At 44.8% G+C, this 14,827-nt stretch overlaps 1 protein-coding gene across 3 annotated transcripts in view; it reads left to right on the top strand.

The window, feature by feature from the left end:
* The first annotated feature begins 1,749 nt into the window (after positions 1–1,749).
* The window catches only part of SMARCAL1 (SWI/SNF related, matrix associated, actin dependent regulator of chromatin, subfamily a like 1), a 52,222-nt gene continuing 39,144 nt past the window's right edge, over positions 1,750–14,827 (top strand). Inside the window, exons 1-6 of one of the 3 annotated variants that reach the window (XM_029225315.1) lie at positions 1,750–1,930; positions 3,053–3,089; positions 3,484–4,352; positions 4,936–4,986; positions 8,103–8,348; positions 10,676–10,726. In XM_029225315.1, coding sequence (XP_029081148.1) covers positions 3,542–4,352; positions 4,936–4,986; positions 8,103–8,348; positions 10,676–10,726 — 1,159 coding nt within the window. In that variant the 5' untranslated portion in view covers positions 1,750–1,930; positions 3,053–3,089; positions 3,484–3,541. Of the gene's footprint in view, positions 1,939–2,045; positions 2,067–3,052; positions 3,090–3,483; positions 4,353–4,935; positions 4,987–8,102; positions 8,349–10,675; positions 10,727–14,827 lie in introns of those variants that run through there. The other 2 variants (XM_029225314.1, XM_029225316.1) reach the window with 2 other exon arrangements.

Below are 14,827 nucleotides of genomic sequence, written 5' to 3'. Positions count from 1 at the left end.
AATATGTCATTCTACAGGTGAGCCAACTGAGCACAGCCAAGGGCAGTGACTGTCGTATGAATTGGTAGCAGACGTGGGTGAAGTGCCCAGCACCCAGCTTTCTTAGCAAATTAACTGAGTCTGCTGGGGAATAGAAAGGGCAGGGAAAGATGTTCATTCATTTCTGTTCACACTATATAGTAAGAAATGGCTGCTGGGTGTAGAGAAATGAAGGACCTGAGAAGATTGAACTCAAATAATAGGAACATCCCTCTCCCATCTGTTTTGGGATTTCACAGTTCACTAAGTGCTTCTCCTGTATTTTCTCAGTTTGATCCTCACCACAAGGAGATTTAGCAAGGTAGTACTGTTTTCTTGTCCTAACTTTACAGATGAGAACTTAGAGGCATGGTCGTGTGTTGATGTGGCCAATAAAAGGGGTGGAGCTGAGATTTGAACACTATCTAGTGCTGAACTTCACTCAAGGCCTGTAGCCAGGCCAATGTTTTTGTCATTTAAAAAACCAACCCGATTTACTTTTTCAAAAGTCACACAACTTCTATATGATTATTATAAGAAAATTCAAATAATTCAGAAAAATATAGATTAAAAAGGAGAGGAGTGTATCCCATCCTCCCCTGTTCCTGAACTATGAGTTTACATGCATTTATAGGTAGGATTTTTATTTTTAATGCATCAAACTATACACATTGATGTGCTTTGTTTTTCTTAACAATACATCTTGGCCATTTTTCCAAATCCTTAAGTAGAGATCTACCTCTTTGTTTTTAAATGAGCCATGTTTGAAAATAGAATAGCAACGTTTATGTGAATACTGATGACAGGGAAATATTATATTCACCACCAATATTTAATGGTGGAGTTGATTATGGAATGGAAAGGGTGTTGGTGCTCAGAAATGGGGTAAACTGACTCTGATAGTGTCAGCTTACTAATTTTCTCTCAAAAATGTGGGTTCCAGAGTCAGAATCACAAATAGGCTAATAAGGCTTTGAAAAAGTTATCCAATAGCTGCTCAGTTTTCCTATCTGTAAAAGGGGGATACAAATACTGTGTGTTCCTTAAGGTTGTAGTGAGGATTAAATGAGATAATTCACATTAAATGCTCAACACAATGACTGATGAAGACAATGGTGATGACAGCAATGACAGTGACGACAATGCTAATTCTCTTTTGATCCAAGAAGGTCAGGTCGGGGTTGGAACAGCAGGTGGTGCTTAAATTGCAAGGTTATCAAATCAGGAATGGATACCCCTGGGGATACTTTTGTTAAGAGCTACCAAATCCGTCTGCCCGTCTCTCCGTATTACTATGAGATTACCCACAGTTGCACTATCTTTGGCTTGTCAAATCAAACTCTGTGTTACTACGATGTTGTACATTTTGCACAGCTCATATTGCTTCCTTCCTGGGTGCTAATAAAAATAAGGAAGAGCATGTAAAACAAAAACCTCCGACAACTCCTGACAGCGTGACTCCAGTTTTGGAAACAACAACCCAGGCTTTCACGGTCTGGTGCTTGCTGAAACCTTTGAGGGACTCGAGGACTACAATTCCCAGGGTGCACCATTTCAGCCCCGCCCACGACGTTGCGTCTCCTAATTCTCGCCAGGCCCCGAGTTCAAACTACAAATCCCAGAAGGCCCTGCAGCACCGCTCGGGTCGCGTCTGAGGTCTTTCAGTTTTTAAAGCGTAACTGGGGCCGCGTTGCCCTCTGGGAAGTGTAGTTCCTCGGGGAGCGACCACCACCACCACCACCAGCACTGCATCAGAGGCTTGGCTGCTGAAATAAGGCGAGCAAACCGGCAGCGCTCGAGTAACTGGGCCTAACCGGCCACCTGGAAGAGTAACCTGGCTCGGGGCGGCCCTGGAGACGCGCCTGGGTTCGGGGTCGGGTGCTAATGTGGCTCACGTTCTAGGCCTCACCGGGTGAGAAGGTAAACTGGGAGGAAGGCGGTGGTGGCGGACGAGACCAGATGCCACCCTGGAGCAGGGAGTGGGCCAACGGAAAGGGCGAATCCAAGTGGAGATGATAGGGGTGGGAGTGGCGCTCCCATACTGCCAGGTCGGGGAGAGGCGCGCCCCCAAAATGGGGTGGAACACAGGTCTCAGCACAAAGAAGAGGGGCGTCCATGTAGTGGGATGGCTTTATGGTTTGGGGCTGATCAATGGGACTTCATCCCATGGCGTCGTCTCCCATGGCGTCGTCTGCCCTGGCTAGTGGAGGCAGCGCACCTGGCCTTGGACCTGGAGAGTCTGGGGGCGCAGCGGAGCGCTGATTGGAAAGTTAGGCAGGAGTGTTTTACCCGGGGAGCCTGAGAACTGCAGCCGAGCTCGGGAACGATGCCTTTCCCTAACTCCTTCTTAACTGCTGGTGGTTGGAGGAAGTGGAAGGTCTCTAGGGATCGATGTTTGGAGTTTTGGTCAAAGAGAGTCCCAGCAGGAAGGAAAGCTTTTTACCCTCGGGCGCTTCTCAGAGGCCCCCCCCCTCCTTGTCATATTATAAACATTGCGTGGCGTTACATTGGGTAGCGGATCTTCAGTTCGAATCAAGCCAGGGAAATTGGTGTCCAGCGCCTGGGTCTAGAGTATTGTAAAAGTGGCTCAGCTCATAGAAGAATGATCTAAGTAAATTAATTGGAAAAAAGAAATCGGGATAGGGATACAAAACAGAACATATATAATGATCCTATTTTGTAATAAATTATCTGTCTTCCAAATATTATACATGACCTGTATCTATGGATATGGATAGAAAAAAATCAGAATTATACTGTACTCTAAACTATGAACAGTGGTTATTGATGGATACTGAGATTACACATTAATTTTACTCTTTTCTTTACATCTTTATGTAGCGTCTGAATTTGTACAATGAGTGTATTACTTTTTTCTTTCCTTATTTTTCCAGAAGAGTCAGTCACTCGTTGCTCTATGGTGGGGGGTTTACCACCTGCAGACTGACTTGCCAGGAATGATAAAACGATGATATTCGAGGGGTGAATTTAGTGTGCAGTATATGTGATGCTAATGCTTTTTTCCTTCTTCCAGGTTGGAAAGAGGCTGTTTTAGCAAGTGTCATGCCATGGTATGTGTTTGTTTTGGTCTATGTCAATCTAGTCCATTATCCTTTCTAGTTTGAAATGTCGCCCTGCTCATTATCTGATGGATTTAGGTTGCATTGTATAACTTTTTGGGATCTGATAACTCATGTTGGCTGGTGGATGAGAGGGAGAAAAATATTGCAGTTGAAATACCTTTTTGGCTTTGGATTTGATCGACCTTGCTTTTTACTTTTTGTCAGAGTCATGGTTTTGGGCATATGCTACCTACTATCTGTGTGGGTATGTGTTTGATTATAAAAGAAACTTTCATATATCCTTTGGCTCCTTGTGCATTTCCTGGGACAAAAGCTTGTTAAAATCAAGGTAAGCAAATACATACATTTAATGTTTATTTCAATATTGTTTTTTCCTTCTCAGCTTTTGCCAAGTTTCCGATTAAAGATTGACATTCCTGCATGAACATTTCCCTGTTAAAATGTCCTTGCCTCTTACAGAGGAGCAGAGGAAAAAAATTGAAGAGAATCGGCAAAAGGCTCTGGCCCGTAGAGCTGAGAAATTATTAGCAGGACAGCATCAGAACACAGTCTCGGGCTCCTCCATTGCTGCCAAACCTTCCCAGTCCAAGCAGGGCCCTTCCACACACCTCCACCAGGATCCTTCTAAGTCAGGGAGCCATGGTGTCATTTTCAAGCAACAGAATCCCAGGAGTTCATCTGATGGTGATCAGAGACCTCAAAATTCCCACAGTTTTCAACTCAGCACCTCAGAGCAGGCAAAGGGGACATGGCAGAGGCAAGAAGAGATGCCCACAGCCTGCCCGAGCCACCGCCCACCAAATCAAGTGACTCTCGCTGGGATCTCCCCTCCCTTGGCAAACAGTCCTCCAGCGGTCTCCAGCAAACAGCTCTGGGTTTATGGGTTAGAGCAAGGTCAGATTCAGGCTTCACACAAGACCAAATCGACACCCTTTGTTAACACAACTCATGAGCCTTTGGCCAGAGCAAAGAATTTCCAGGAGACGACAGCCTCTTCCTCTGGACAGCCTCCCAGGGATCCTGAATTAGAGGCCAGGATGGCAAGACCCTCCACCTCTGGGCAGAACGTTTCAGGGAGTGTGATGCCCAGGCCAGAAGAAAGACTACAACAGAAATCAGGGACCCCACTCCACAAAGCAGCAGGCTCCCAGCAGGGAACATGCATAAAAATTGGTGATCGTTTCCAGGTGAAGATTGGGTACAATGAAGAGCTCATTGCAGTGTTTAAGAGTCTGCCCAGCAGACGTTACGGTAATGAGTCTTCCATCTAGTTCTTCCAGATGTTTTTTCCTACTTCTAGAGTCTCTTTAAATCTAACAGTTTCTCATAAATATGAAGAGAGTGCATTGGCACGTTATATCCATCCAGTTGTTAAAAATTTTCTGTTTTATTTAGCTCACATTTCCTATTATAATAGACGTTCCTTCAAACAGCTGCCATGCTTGGGGGCTGCCACATGGCCACATGGAGAATGGCTGAATAGTTCCCCTGCCAGGTGCTTTGTATGCAGTGTAGCACTTAAGCCTAAAACAGTTTTTTGTGAGAAGTAGGTGTTATTTGCATTTTAAAGGCGATGGAGCTGGCTCAGCCAGGTGACATGGCACGCTCAGGTTTGTTCTCCCAGAAGGGCAGAGCCAAAGCATTATCCTCATTTATATTTGCTGTTTGTCCTCTACGGGGATTTTGTACATCAGTAGGGGCTTTTCAGTCAACTGTTTTGAACTTAGCATTCATTCATTCATTTAACAAACCCTTACTGAATGTCCAAGTACAGCTCATACCAGCAGTCATCCACCTTATTGTGGGCAAACCAGGTACTTCTGTTTCATTTCAGATCCTGCCACCAAGACGTGGAACTTCAGCATGACCGACTACGGTGCCCTGAGTAAGTAGGCGTGTGGTCACCCCCTCATGCAGGGGGACGCTGGTATTGAAAAGTTCCTCGAGTAGCAGATACAGTCTAGCTTGTGGTTCAGATGGCTTTGGGGACGCCATCCCAGTGCTCTCCTTCCTTCTCCCTATGGCCAGCCTAATGAGGCAGGTCCTTGGGAGGAGGGCACCGGTCATATTAACAAAAGCTAGCACTTACAGAACCTGCTACATGCTAGGCTGTTCTAAGCCCCTTATCTGTGCTGACTCTTTCATTCCTTATAACACCATTTTACAGATGGGAAAACTGAGGTCCAGAGAGGCTCTGTAAGTAACATAGGGTCACACAGCCAATCGGTTGTACAACTGGGGTTCAAACCCAAGCCACTGACTTGAGAGTATATGTTCCCACTGGACTGCAGGCTCCAGCCATGCCAGGAAGCTGTGCCGGCCCTGCTCCCAGGAACGGTAACAGTTCAGCAGACCCCGAGAGTGTGGAGAGCGGGTGTTGCCCAGGCTGGCTCCAGCCTGTGTCGTGTCTGGTGGTGGTCAGGGCCCCTGGGTGCGCAGCACTCTGTCTTCTGAGATTTTGTTTACTGTCCTACACCAAGGTTTTTGTCACCTTGTCCTAGTGCCTGAAGCCTGCACCTCTGTTAGAGTCAGCCCTGAGTGTCCCCATCTCCCGCTCTACTCTTCCCTCCCAGCAGCCATTTCTATGCTCTCTCTGTCCCCACCCGGTTCAAAAAGGGAAGAGTGGAGGATGCATGGTGAGGTTACTCCTCCACAGATTTGGGGCACGAGGTGGAATTCTCTGACATCACCAGTACAGTTTCTGGGGTTAATGGGACAGCTCCCTGCAGAACTTCCTGTTTCTCTCCTTGTCCTCTACCTTTTGAAATGTTTGACACTAGGTTTGGGGGAGCTTGCTTCTCCCCTTATTTTAATCCATTTATTAGGTGTTGGGGGGAGGAGAGCCAGTGCTCTGGGTTAACATTGTAGGTCTTGATACCTGGTGTTGTGTTATTGCTCATGTTAAACCAGTGATTTCCACTGTTACGAAGTTTTTTTCATGTCATGTCAATTTTTTTTTTTTTTGCTTTTCTTATACTTTTATATATGTAATCAAAAGTAACCTACAGAGACTGTTTAAAAGTCTCTGTTTTGTTTTGTCCTCTTTTTACTCCTGTCCTCTGACCACAATGCATGGTGACTCAGATGACTAATGCTTTTGCACATTCATGTAGGTTTTCTGTGCAGTATGGTCGTTTTTGGTAATGCTCCACGTATTTTTTTTAACAGTTCATTGGGCACAGGATTCTGTCTATAGCTTTCAGGTGAATTTTGCTGATGAGGCGTTGTTGAGCTGCTATGTATCCTTCTCAATGTTTTGCGTACTCAGTCTGCTCTCTACCAAGATATACCTGGAACACTCTCCCAACAACCGTGGATTTGTGCCTTAACCCTTGTTTCTTAATTTTCGGATAGTTGATGATTGCTGTGTCATCTTAGTACATTTTACTTTTTATTAATGCAACATATGAAGACTTTCAGTCTTTCTGTTATTTGTTTGGGTCCACCTCTGAATTTTGCCTTTTTAACCCTACCACACACCCACTGAAGGTCATGTGGAAAGTATGTCAATGTGCAAAGAAGAGAAACCAGCCATCCTCCCCCACCCCCATCTGTCCCCACTCACTTAACCGCTGTCAGCATTTTAGTTTTGTTCCTTCCAGCCTTTTTTTCCTATGCATTAACGTATACAGTGTTTTCTATATGTAATGTAATCTGTATCTCGCCTTTTTCACTTAATGTTCCTGCATAAAGCACTTTTATTTTAATGGTGCATATTAAACAGTTAATTCTGGGTGATGAAAATGTGCGTGTCCATTATTGAACCACTTTGACCTCCAAAAACATGATTTCGTACTTAATAGCGTCTTTTGTCTTTTCCAAAATTTCTTCCAAAAAACAAACAAACTAATGGCTATATAACATTCTCCATTTTAAGAATGTGTGATAGGGACTTCCCTGGTGGTCCAGTGGTTGAGACTCCGCCTTCCAATGCAGGGGGCACGGGTTGGATCCCTGGTCAGGGAACTAAGATCCCACATGCTGCACGGTGCAACCAAGAAAAAAAAAAAAAAAAAGTGTCATATACTGGGTAAATCATTTTCTTTTTGTTTAATATTAATTTGCTCCTTGTTTCCCCAGTATCAAAGCTGTAAGGAACACCTTGGTCTATAAATTTGTGGTTTTTCAACTTGTGTTAGTTGAGATAGATTCCTAGAAGTTGAATCATTATGCTCACTTTTTAGGGCTCCTGCTGTATATTGCCAAATTGTTTTCCAAAACGTTTTATTCCTATCTGATATCTATTTTTCTAATCCTGCAAGTTCGATAAGTTAAAAATGGCTTTTTATTACTCTGATTGTTTGCGGAGTTGCACGTTTCTCCAAATGTCTATTAGTCATTTTCCTCCTTTTGAATTGGTTGCCTAACTTCTTATCTTATATGGTCTTAGTATTTTTTTTTTTAAAGTGTGAGCTCTGTTCATATTTCTTGCAAATATCTTTATTCACTAGTTTTGCCTTTCATTTCAGTTTGTGTTTTTTGACAGTTCTATGTCGTCAAATCTATTAATCTATAAAATGCCTCAGTAATAGAGAAGATAAGGGTCAACAGTGTACATCTGTGGCCTGATGATCCTGTGTCTCCTTCCTTGTCCTCCCAGCGGTGGACAGAATGGTGACCTGGGAACAGGGTTAAGGGGGTGATTTCTGGTGTGTTGACTTCCTTCGGTGGCTTCTCTGACATGGCCACAGAAATTATCTGATAAGTTTACTCATCCTGGTGAGATCCCTGTCCCCCCTGTTCATTTCTGAATTCTAAGTTTTTTTAAACTGGGAAACCTATGGAATAGAAGAGTTACATTCAGGAAATCCTGAAATACCTGAAGCCCCAATTAAAGCACACCTGCACACCTTCCGCATCTGCCTACGCTTTTTCTCTCCCGCCTGCCCAGCGAACCTCCTCCTCACCCTGCGCCTGCCCTCCTCCTGTGCCTGCCTTAGCATGCCAGGGCCACCTAAAAGTCGCTCGGGTTGTCACCCCTGTCCTTTTCTTCTTCGGCAGTGAAAGCAGCCCAGCACCTCCAGGCTGTCACCCTGCAGCCTTTGGAAGGGGCCAAGGGCCACGTGGAGTCACCCTCTACCAGCAGCAGCAGCAGAATTGCAGCCCAGACCTGCCTTCCTGTAGCTCCCTCCCTTGCCTTTGTCAAAGGGCAGTGCATACTCATCTCCCGGGCCCGCTTTGAGGCAGACATCAGCTATTCAGAAGACCTGATTGCGCTGTTTAAACAGATGGATTCCAGAAAATACGGCAAGTAGTTGGCCGCCGCCTGATTTCCAGGATGCAGAGTGGCCTGTGACCTCAGACTAGGCTGTTTTCCTCTCTTTAAATGTTCAGAAATAACTTTCTTGGTAGAGCCTTTCTAACCTTCTCCTCTTCCTGTAGAAAGATGCTCCCTAAATTGTTCCAGACTGTTGAACACATAGTGGGGCCTGCTCTGTCTTTAAAGGCCTCGCAAAGAGAAGACTCCTTCCCCAGTCACCTGGGCAGTGTCTTCTTGGTAGAAGCAGGTCAGTTCCTGCTTCAGCCACTTAAACCCATTTAGTTTTATTTTGTCCTTAGTAGAGCTTGAAAAATAGGCATTTGCCATAAAAATAAATGCCTTTGGGTAGACTAAGCCAGTGGTTTTCAAACTTGAGCACGCCTCCGAACCACCTGGAGGGGTGGGTAAATCACAGATTGCCGACCCCCATGCCCAGAATAAAAGCCGGTGCCTGGTTCCCACCCAGAGCTACTGATTTAATTGGCTTGAGGTGGGGCCTGGGCATTGGCATTTTAAAAAAAATCTTCAGGTGAGTCTAATCATCACCCAGGATTGAAAACCACCAGCTAAAGCAAAGCAGTTTTGCTTTATTTTTTGTGAGGTTCTTCAAAAGCTGCCACATCAGAATAGAGAGCAGAAGAATTCTGAACACCTGGGTTTCATTCTTAGCTTGGGCCGTGTTGTTTTACAAAACAGTGTGGCTTTTATGGATTTGTATTCCCATTCTTGAAATGGTTTTAGCTTTCCCTAGGCAGGTAGAAAGCAGACCTTTAAAACCTCCTGCCTTTGAGACATTACGTGCAGGCGGCATCATGGAGGAAGCCTCTGTGGAATGACTTGCCCAGTGGGCTTTCATCAGGAGCGGGTGATGCTGGCTGTTGCATTTTTATCCCTTAGATGGAGAGAGTTTTGACTGGTGAGAGCAGGCTGGTGAGTAGGGTTTAGGCACAATGTGCAGGGCCCAGCCTCAGTCCAGAGGGCATTGCCTCCCCTGGCCCCTCAGGTGTTCGGCTTCCGCTTGGGGTGGCCCTCAAAGGGCAAGTACCGATGACCTGTGTCTTCTGACCTGTGGCCTTTGAAATCACACTCCTGACATGCTCTGCTGTTTGGGGAGGAATGAGAACAGTGAAAATATTCACACCCAACCCTGCCCCGGCCCCTAGACATAAAAACACCATCATTGGATTTTTTTTTTTTTTTTTTTGCCATAGCACTTATTCACAGACTTTCCCATTTGCTGCCCTGCCACTGTCAGGATCAAGCTATTGTCAGAAAGGGTCTCCTGCACTATTCCCACATCAAGAGTAGTCGGTCTGCTTTTGGTCTTTCTGTCAGATTACACCTGGGCCACCTTGCTTCTTTCCTGAAGTGGACTCAAAGTATCCATGATGCCTTCTGCCTAACTGCCTTGCTTTTTCAATGACCAGACAGAGAAGAATTCATTTTTGCTGCCCAGAAAGCGCTTACTGAGTTGAAGCTTGCTTGCTTTTCTCAGAAGGTCGATTGGTAGGAAAACCTAAGTGATTAGTCAGTGTTGGGTACCCAGACGCCCACCCGTCTTAGTTAATATTACGTGTAGTTTATGCTACACCATACTAATCAGAAGATGGCAGAATAATAATAACTTTTCATTGTTTACCTTTTTTTTTGAGTGCGTTGTTTGCCAGAAACTCTTTCGTAAGCATTTTACATTTAAATTTTATGTAATGCTCACAAGAGCCCTGTGAGGCAGGGGCTATAGGATGCTCCTTTTTCACATGTGGAACTGAGGCCCAGGGAAGTTGCATAACTTGCCCAAAGTCACACATCCAGGAAGCAGCAGACCTGGGATTTGAACATAGACTGTTTGACCACACTGACCACATGTAGCTTGTTTTCCATGTACAACATGGAGCTAATAATGGTGCCCAGCTTATAGCGTATTGAGGAAGTGATGAGATGGTGCATATGAGTCTCTTGGCACTGTGCCTGGCTTAAGGTAAGCAGTGAATAAGTACAAGCTACAATATTATCCCCACCTTGGAGATTCAGAGTGTTTCTGACTGTCCCCAGTCCTGTGTCCCCATAGCTCCCTTTATCACCACGCTTACAGCCCAGTGCTATCTTCATGTCTGCTTGTCTTTCCTCCCTGAATTTTGTGAAAGTCTCGATTACTGGTACTCTCGATCTCTGTGTCCTCAGTGCCCGGCACAAGATCAGCCACATCACCCGAGATTCCTGGGGGTTTGTGAAAGCAGGGAATGAATGAGTAAGTGTGGTGACATTGCAGGAGGGCAGGGTGTCACATTTGCCTATTTGTTTCTTGTCATTGCAGATGTCAAGACCAGGAAGTGGAACTTTCTCTTGGAAGAGTACAGTAAACTAAGTGAGCTGACCACCGTGCTTGCTTTATATTATGCTGTTGTTAAGCCTTAATTATGTGCCTTAAATTTAATGTATTTTGAAAGAATCACCTCCTTCCTCCCCTCCACCGTGGTAACTTCGCATGCTTGTGTACAGGACTAGTAAAGGTGAAGTTGGTCTCGGGCAGCCATGACCCTGTGCTCTGGGACGGCGGCTTTACAGCAGCCCAATCAGATGCAGGGTCTCATCTTCCATCAGGGTGAGGCGCTACTAGTCAAATTCTTGAGGCCTGTGAAACCTCACACCCATCACAGAAGTATTAGAAGTGAGGGTTTGTGGATTTGGGGAATCAGAGGCAAGCTAGGATTGCTGAGCTTAGATGGAAGCTACTTTAGATTCCCTCTAAGAACAGGCTCTCTCAGCTTACTTCTAGAACCAGATGGTCTGTGAAAACTGGAGAGCCGTAGTGGTTACAGGCTTCATCATGGGCTGAGCCCTGCCAGAGGCAGAAGCCAAGGCCGGGGCGCATCAGCGTTTAATAAGCGCTTTGGAGTCTCACCAAGGGAAGGGCCATGTGTACAGATGTAACTACAAGAAGGGGAAGCCAGTTTGGGCTCATTTTTCTTCTCTGCTCTGCTTGGGGGGGGGCAGTGAATGAATTCCAGTATGCCAGAGAAAGGGGGTGGGCTGTGGTCATAGCTCAGCCTGTCCTGGAATACCAGTCTGTCACCCATCTTCCAGACCGTCGATATTCTGCAGTGGGTGTGCAGCCGGCACAATGGAGGTTCCTCCTGCCTGACCCCCTGAGAACTTTCTGGTACCAGGGTTCGGCCAGGAGAGACATGCTCCAGCTCAGTGGGGCTGGGAGTGGGGATCCACATCATTGGCTGTCTTGCCCACCAGGCTAGGGCTTTAAGGAAGAGGGTCTCTTCCCTCTGTCTCCTCCTTATGTGACTTACTATGCAGCGTCAGGTAGGTAATTCAATATTCTGGGTCCCATGTGTCCCTTCAGTAAAAAATGGGGTGTTTAATCCATATTTGCCCTACTGACAGAAATTAAATATAAGGGAAGAGCTTTTGATTCCTTGAGGAAAGACTTGCTGCGAACTCGAGGTTAAGTTTGCATATGATGGGTTATTTAGTGTCAGCACCACTAGCTGAAGCAGGAGGATGGCTGACGTTGATCTGAGACCCCTTGGGTCTGCTATTTGGAACTCGTGACTTAGAGCAGATTATTTGGCCAAAGCTGAATTTTTGATGAACGGCAGGAGTGAGTTTGTCCCTCTCACCCCTTTGTCTTTCAACCACAGAAAGACATATAAATATGTGAGCTATAAAGACTTTGCCTTTTATGGAGCAACAAAAAGCAGGATATTTACAGCACTAGCAGATGAATGTAATGTTGAAAAACCATGACTTGCAACTTACATAGCGTCATATAATGGTTCCAAGTCTTGAGGGCCATAGATTCCTTGAAACCTCTGCTGAAAACAATGGATTCTTCACCCAGAAAAATGCACATAACAGCCACACGTAAGATTTTGCCTTTGATATTAATAATTCCATGGGTGTAGAGTTAAGAATTCTAGAGTCAGGGGTTCATAGAATATAAGACTGATTCTCCCCCTTTCATAGATTGGGAAAAATTTGGACCCAGAGAAGGAAAACAGTTGTTTTCCTTGTCGGGAGCCTTGTTAGGGTCACAATGAAGTCTGACTAAAATTGCAATTTTGAGTTTGTGATGTGACCCACTAGGAAACTTAGAAGCCCAGGTCTATGAACTAAGAAGCCAAGGTGAAGAGGTGCTGCAGAACACTGCAGTTCCCAGTTTAGTTCCAATTCCACTGTTAACAGATTGTAAACCTGGGGAATTTGCACCTCTCTCCTCACCCCTAGGTCTCGTATGTGAAATCAGATTATTGACCTGAGCTAGTGACCATGCGCGTGTGAAACTAATTAAGAAATGATGGTGGGAACTGTGTGTGAGTGCTCACTGCTAACGTGGTGACTACAGTCTCCAGGTCAGGCCAGTCGCAGAGCGATCCTCTTCCCTCTTTTCTAAGTGACTTGCTTCCTCGTGCCCACAGTGAAGTTGGCATAAAGCCTTCTGTTTTCCCCCCACCTGTCAACAGTCCAGAAGGGTTCTTCGTCCCCCTCAATGATCTTGTCAGCTGCTATTTGAAAACGTTAACATCTCTCTGCTGTGCGGCCCGGTACCGTTCTGCCAGAGAGCTATTTTACAGAAACACTTCTCTATGACTCATGAAGCCAGACTGCACATTCCTGTCGTCTTCCAGCACAGGGAAGGGATAGCAGTGAGTCGTTGACAGCGAATAGAGGCTGTCTCAGAAACACACTCAGTTGACTGAACCAGCAGCAGAGGATTTGGGGAGATAGTAGTCGATAGGAAGCAGAGTAGAAAGTGGTTTTTGTTCCTCTTGAGTGGCTGAAAGGACATAATGCTTACAAAGCACTGTGTTTCACAGCAGCCGGATCCTTAGCCCTTTCTTAGCTTTCATCAGGTATTTGAGTGCTGCAGATCACTAGAATTAAAATGAAAGCACGTGGAGTGCTTAGTCTCTTGAAGTGTGCAGAAATCAGCATGCTCAGATTTAATTTGGAAGCACGCAGTGTATTTCTGCATCAATATGGGCACTCTTTTATATTAAGCAATCAACCTTACCTGATTTCTTATCATGGTGATTCTATTCATGCAAACTGTTTCCAGAAATAACTGGTACCTATATTTAGGGAAAGAGAGAGATGGATTTAAATATACTGAAAAGGCAAGACAATTTAAGGTGGCGGTAGATGGCTCAGCCCTCCATATTCACATCAGTATTTGCAATTGCCAATTGATGGCTGTGGCAGAAGACTTTTCGAATACCTTGTGACCATATGGAGTAGAGAACTGACAACCTTAGAATTTCAAGTAATATTGGGAAGAAGTGAAATAGACACAAGTTCTCTATTTGATTCCTTCTGGATTCCTGGAGAACTCAGCCCCTTGGTGGGTTACTATGACTATCTCAGGGTGCCCCGAAAAGGTAAAAGGTAAAGAGCAATCAAGGATCTGTAAACAATGGTCACTCTCCTAACTCTGCTAGTTAGATTTTTCAAAGGAAATGTTGAAAGGGAAGAACATCTTGAAAGCTACAACTGTAGGACAGCAGGCTGTGATTAGAAGTTTAATGATAATTCTACTACCAGGGATTTCTAGGTCTATCCTCTTTTCTCTAACTTTTTAATTTTTAACTTGTCTTCTCCTGCCGTCCCCCACCCCCCAGAATTATGTTTTATTTATATCTCTGGTTTTTTTCTTCTTTTTCTGTTTCTCTATTAAATAAAGGGCTTTTCTTTTTCCTCTTAATTTTAAAATCAGGTGAAGCTAAATTCCTTCAAAGAGAAAAATCAGTGAAATTGATTTTCTTTTATTTCCGTGTAGATCCAAGGTCATTTATTTTTCCCACCTGGGTTAAAGACTCTGACTAGAAGAGATTTCCCCATCCATTATATTGGGGTCTGGAACCAGCACACATGGAAGGAAAGTAAAGACCCCTAAATATAAGCTTTAATTGAAAGAGAGTCATGGTCATCCTTAGTAATAGTTTAGACTCTAAGCTTAGCGGGGGTTGGTAAACTTTTTTTGTAAAGGGCCAGATAGTAAACATTTTAGGCTTTGTGGGCCATGCGGTCTCTGTCCCAGCGACTCAGGTCCACCGTTACGGCATGAAAGCAGTAAACGACAGTCCATAAACAAATAGGCACCACTGTGTTCCAGTGAAACTTTATTTACCAGAACAGGTAATAGACTGTTTTTCCCACAGGCCTTAGCTTGCCAATACCTGTAAAACTCACCTCTCTCAAGAGGAGCTGCTTATTCTCTCATGGAAAAGGTCAGAAGTGTGCAGGGCCATGTGCATTGTTGTCAGTTGGTGGCCTTTGCCTGGACTCTGCCCTTTGTTGTTGTTTGTAAATAGCACTACTGTCCTACTGATCTTTCTTGGAAATACCTGACAGCTTCTCTGCATAGACCATAGTGCTTCCTTGCCTGGTGACAGCATATAGCTTAAAGTTCTCCATCTTCTCAAACATCGAAACCAAAATAAAACATAAGGAGAAT

Source organism: Monodon monoceros, unplaced genomic scaffold (assembly GCF_005190385.1).
Source record: "Monodon monoceros isolate NGI ecotype Baffin Bay Population unplaced genomic scaffold, NGI_Narwhal_1 Super_Scaffold_16, whole genome shotgun sequence".
Lineage (NCBI taxonomy): Eukaryota > Metazoa > Chordata > Mammalia > Artiodactyla > Monodontidae > Monodon > Monodon monoceros.
Note: the sequence above shows the minus strand (reverse complement) of the source record. Positions and strands in the feature narration are given on the sequence as shown.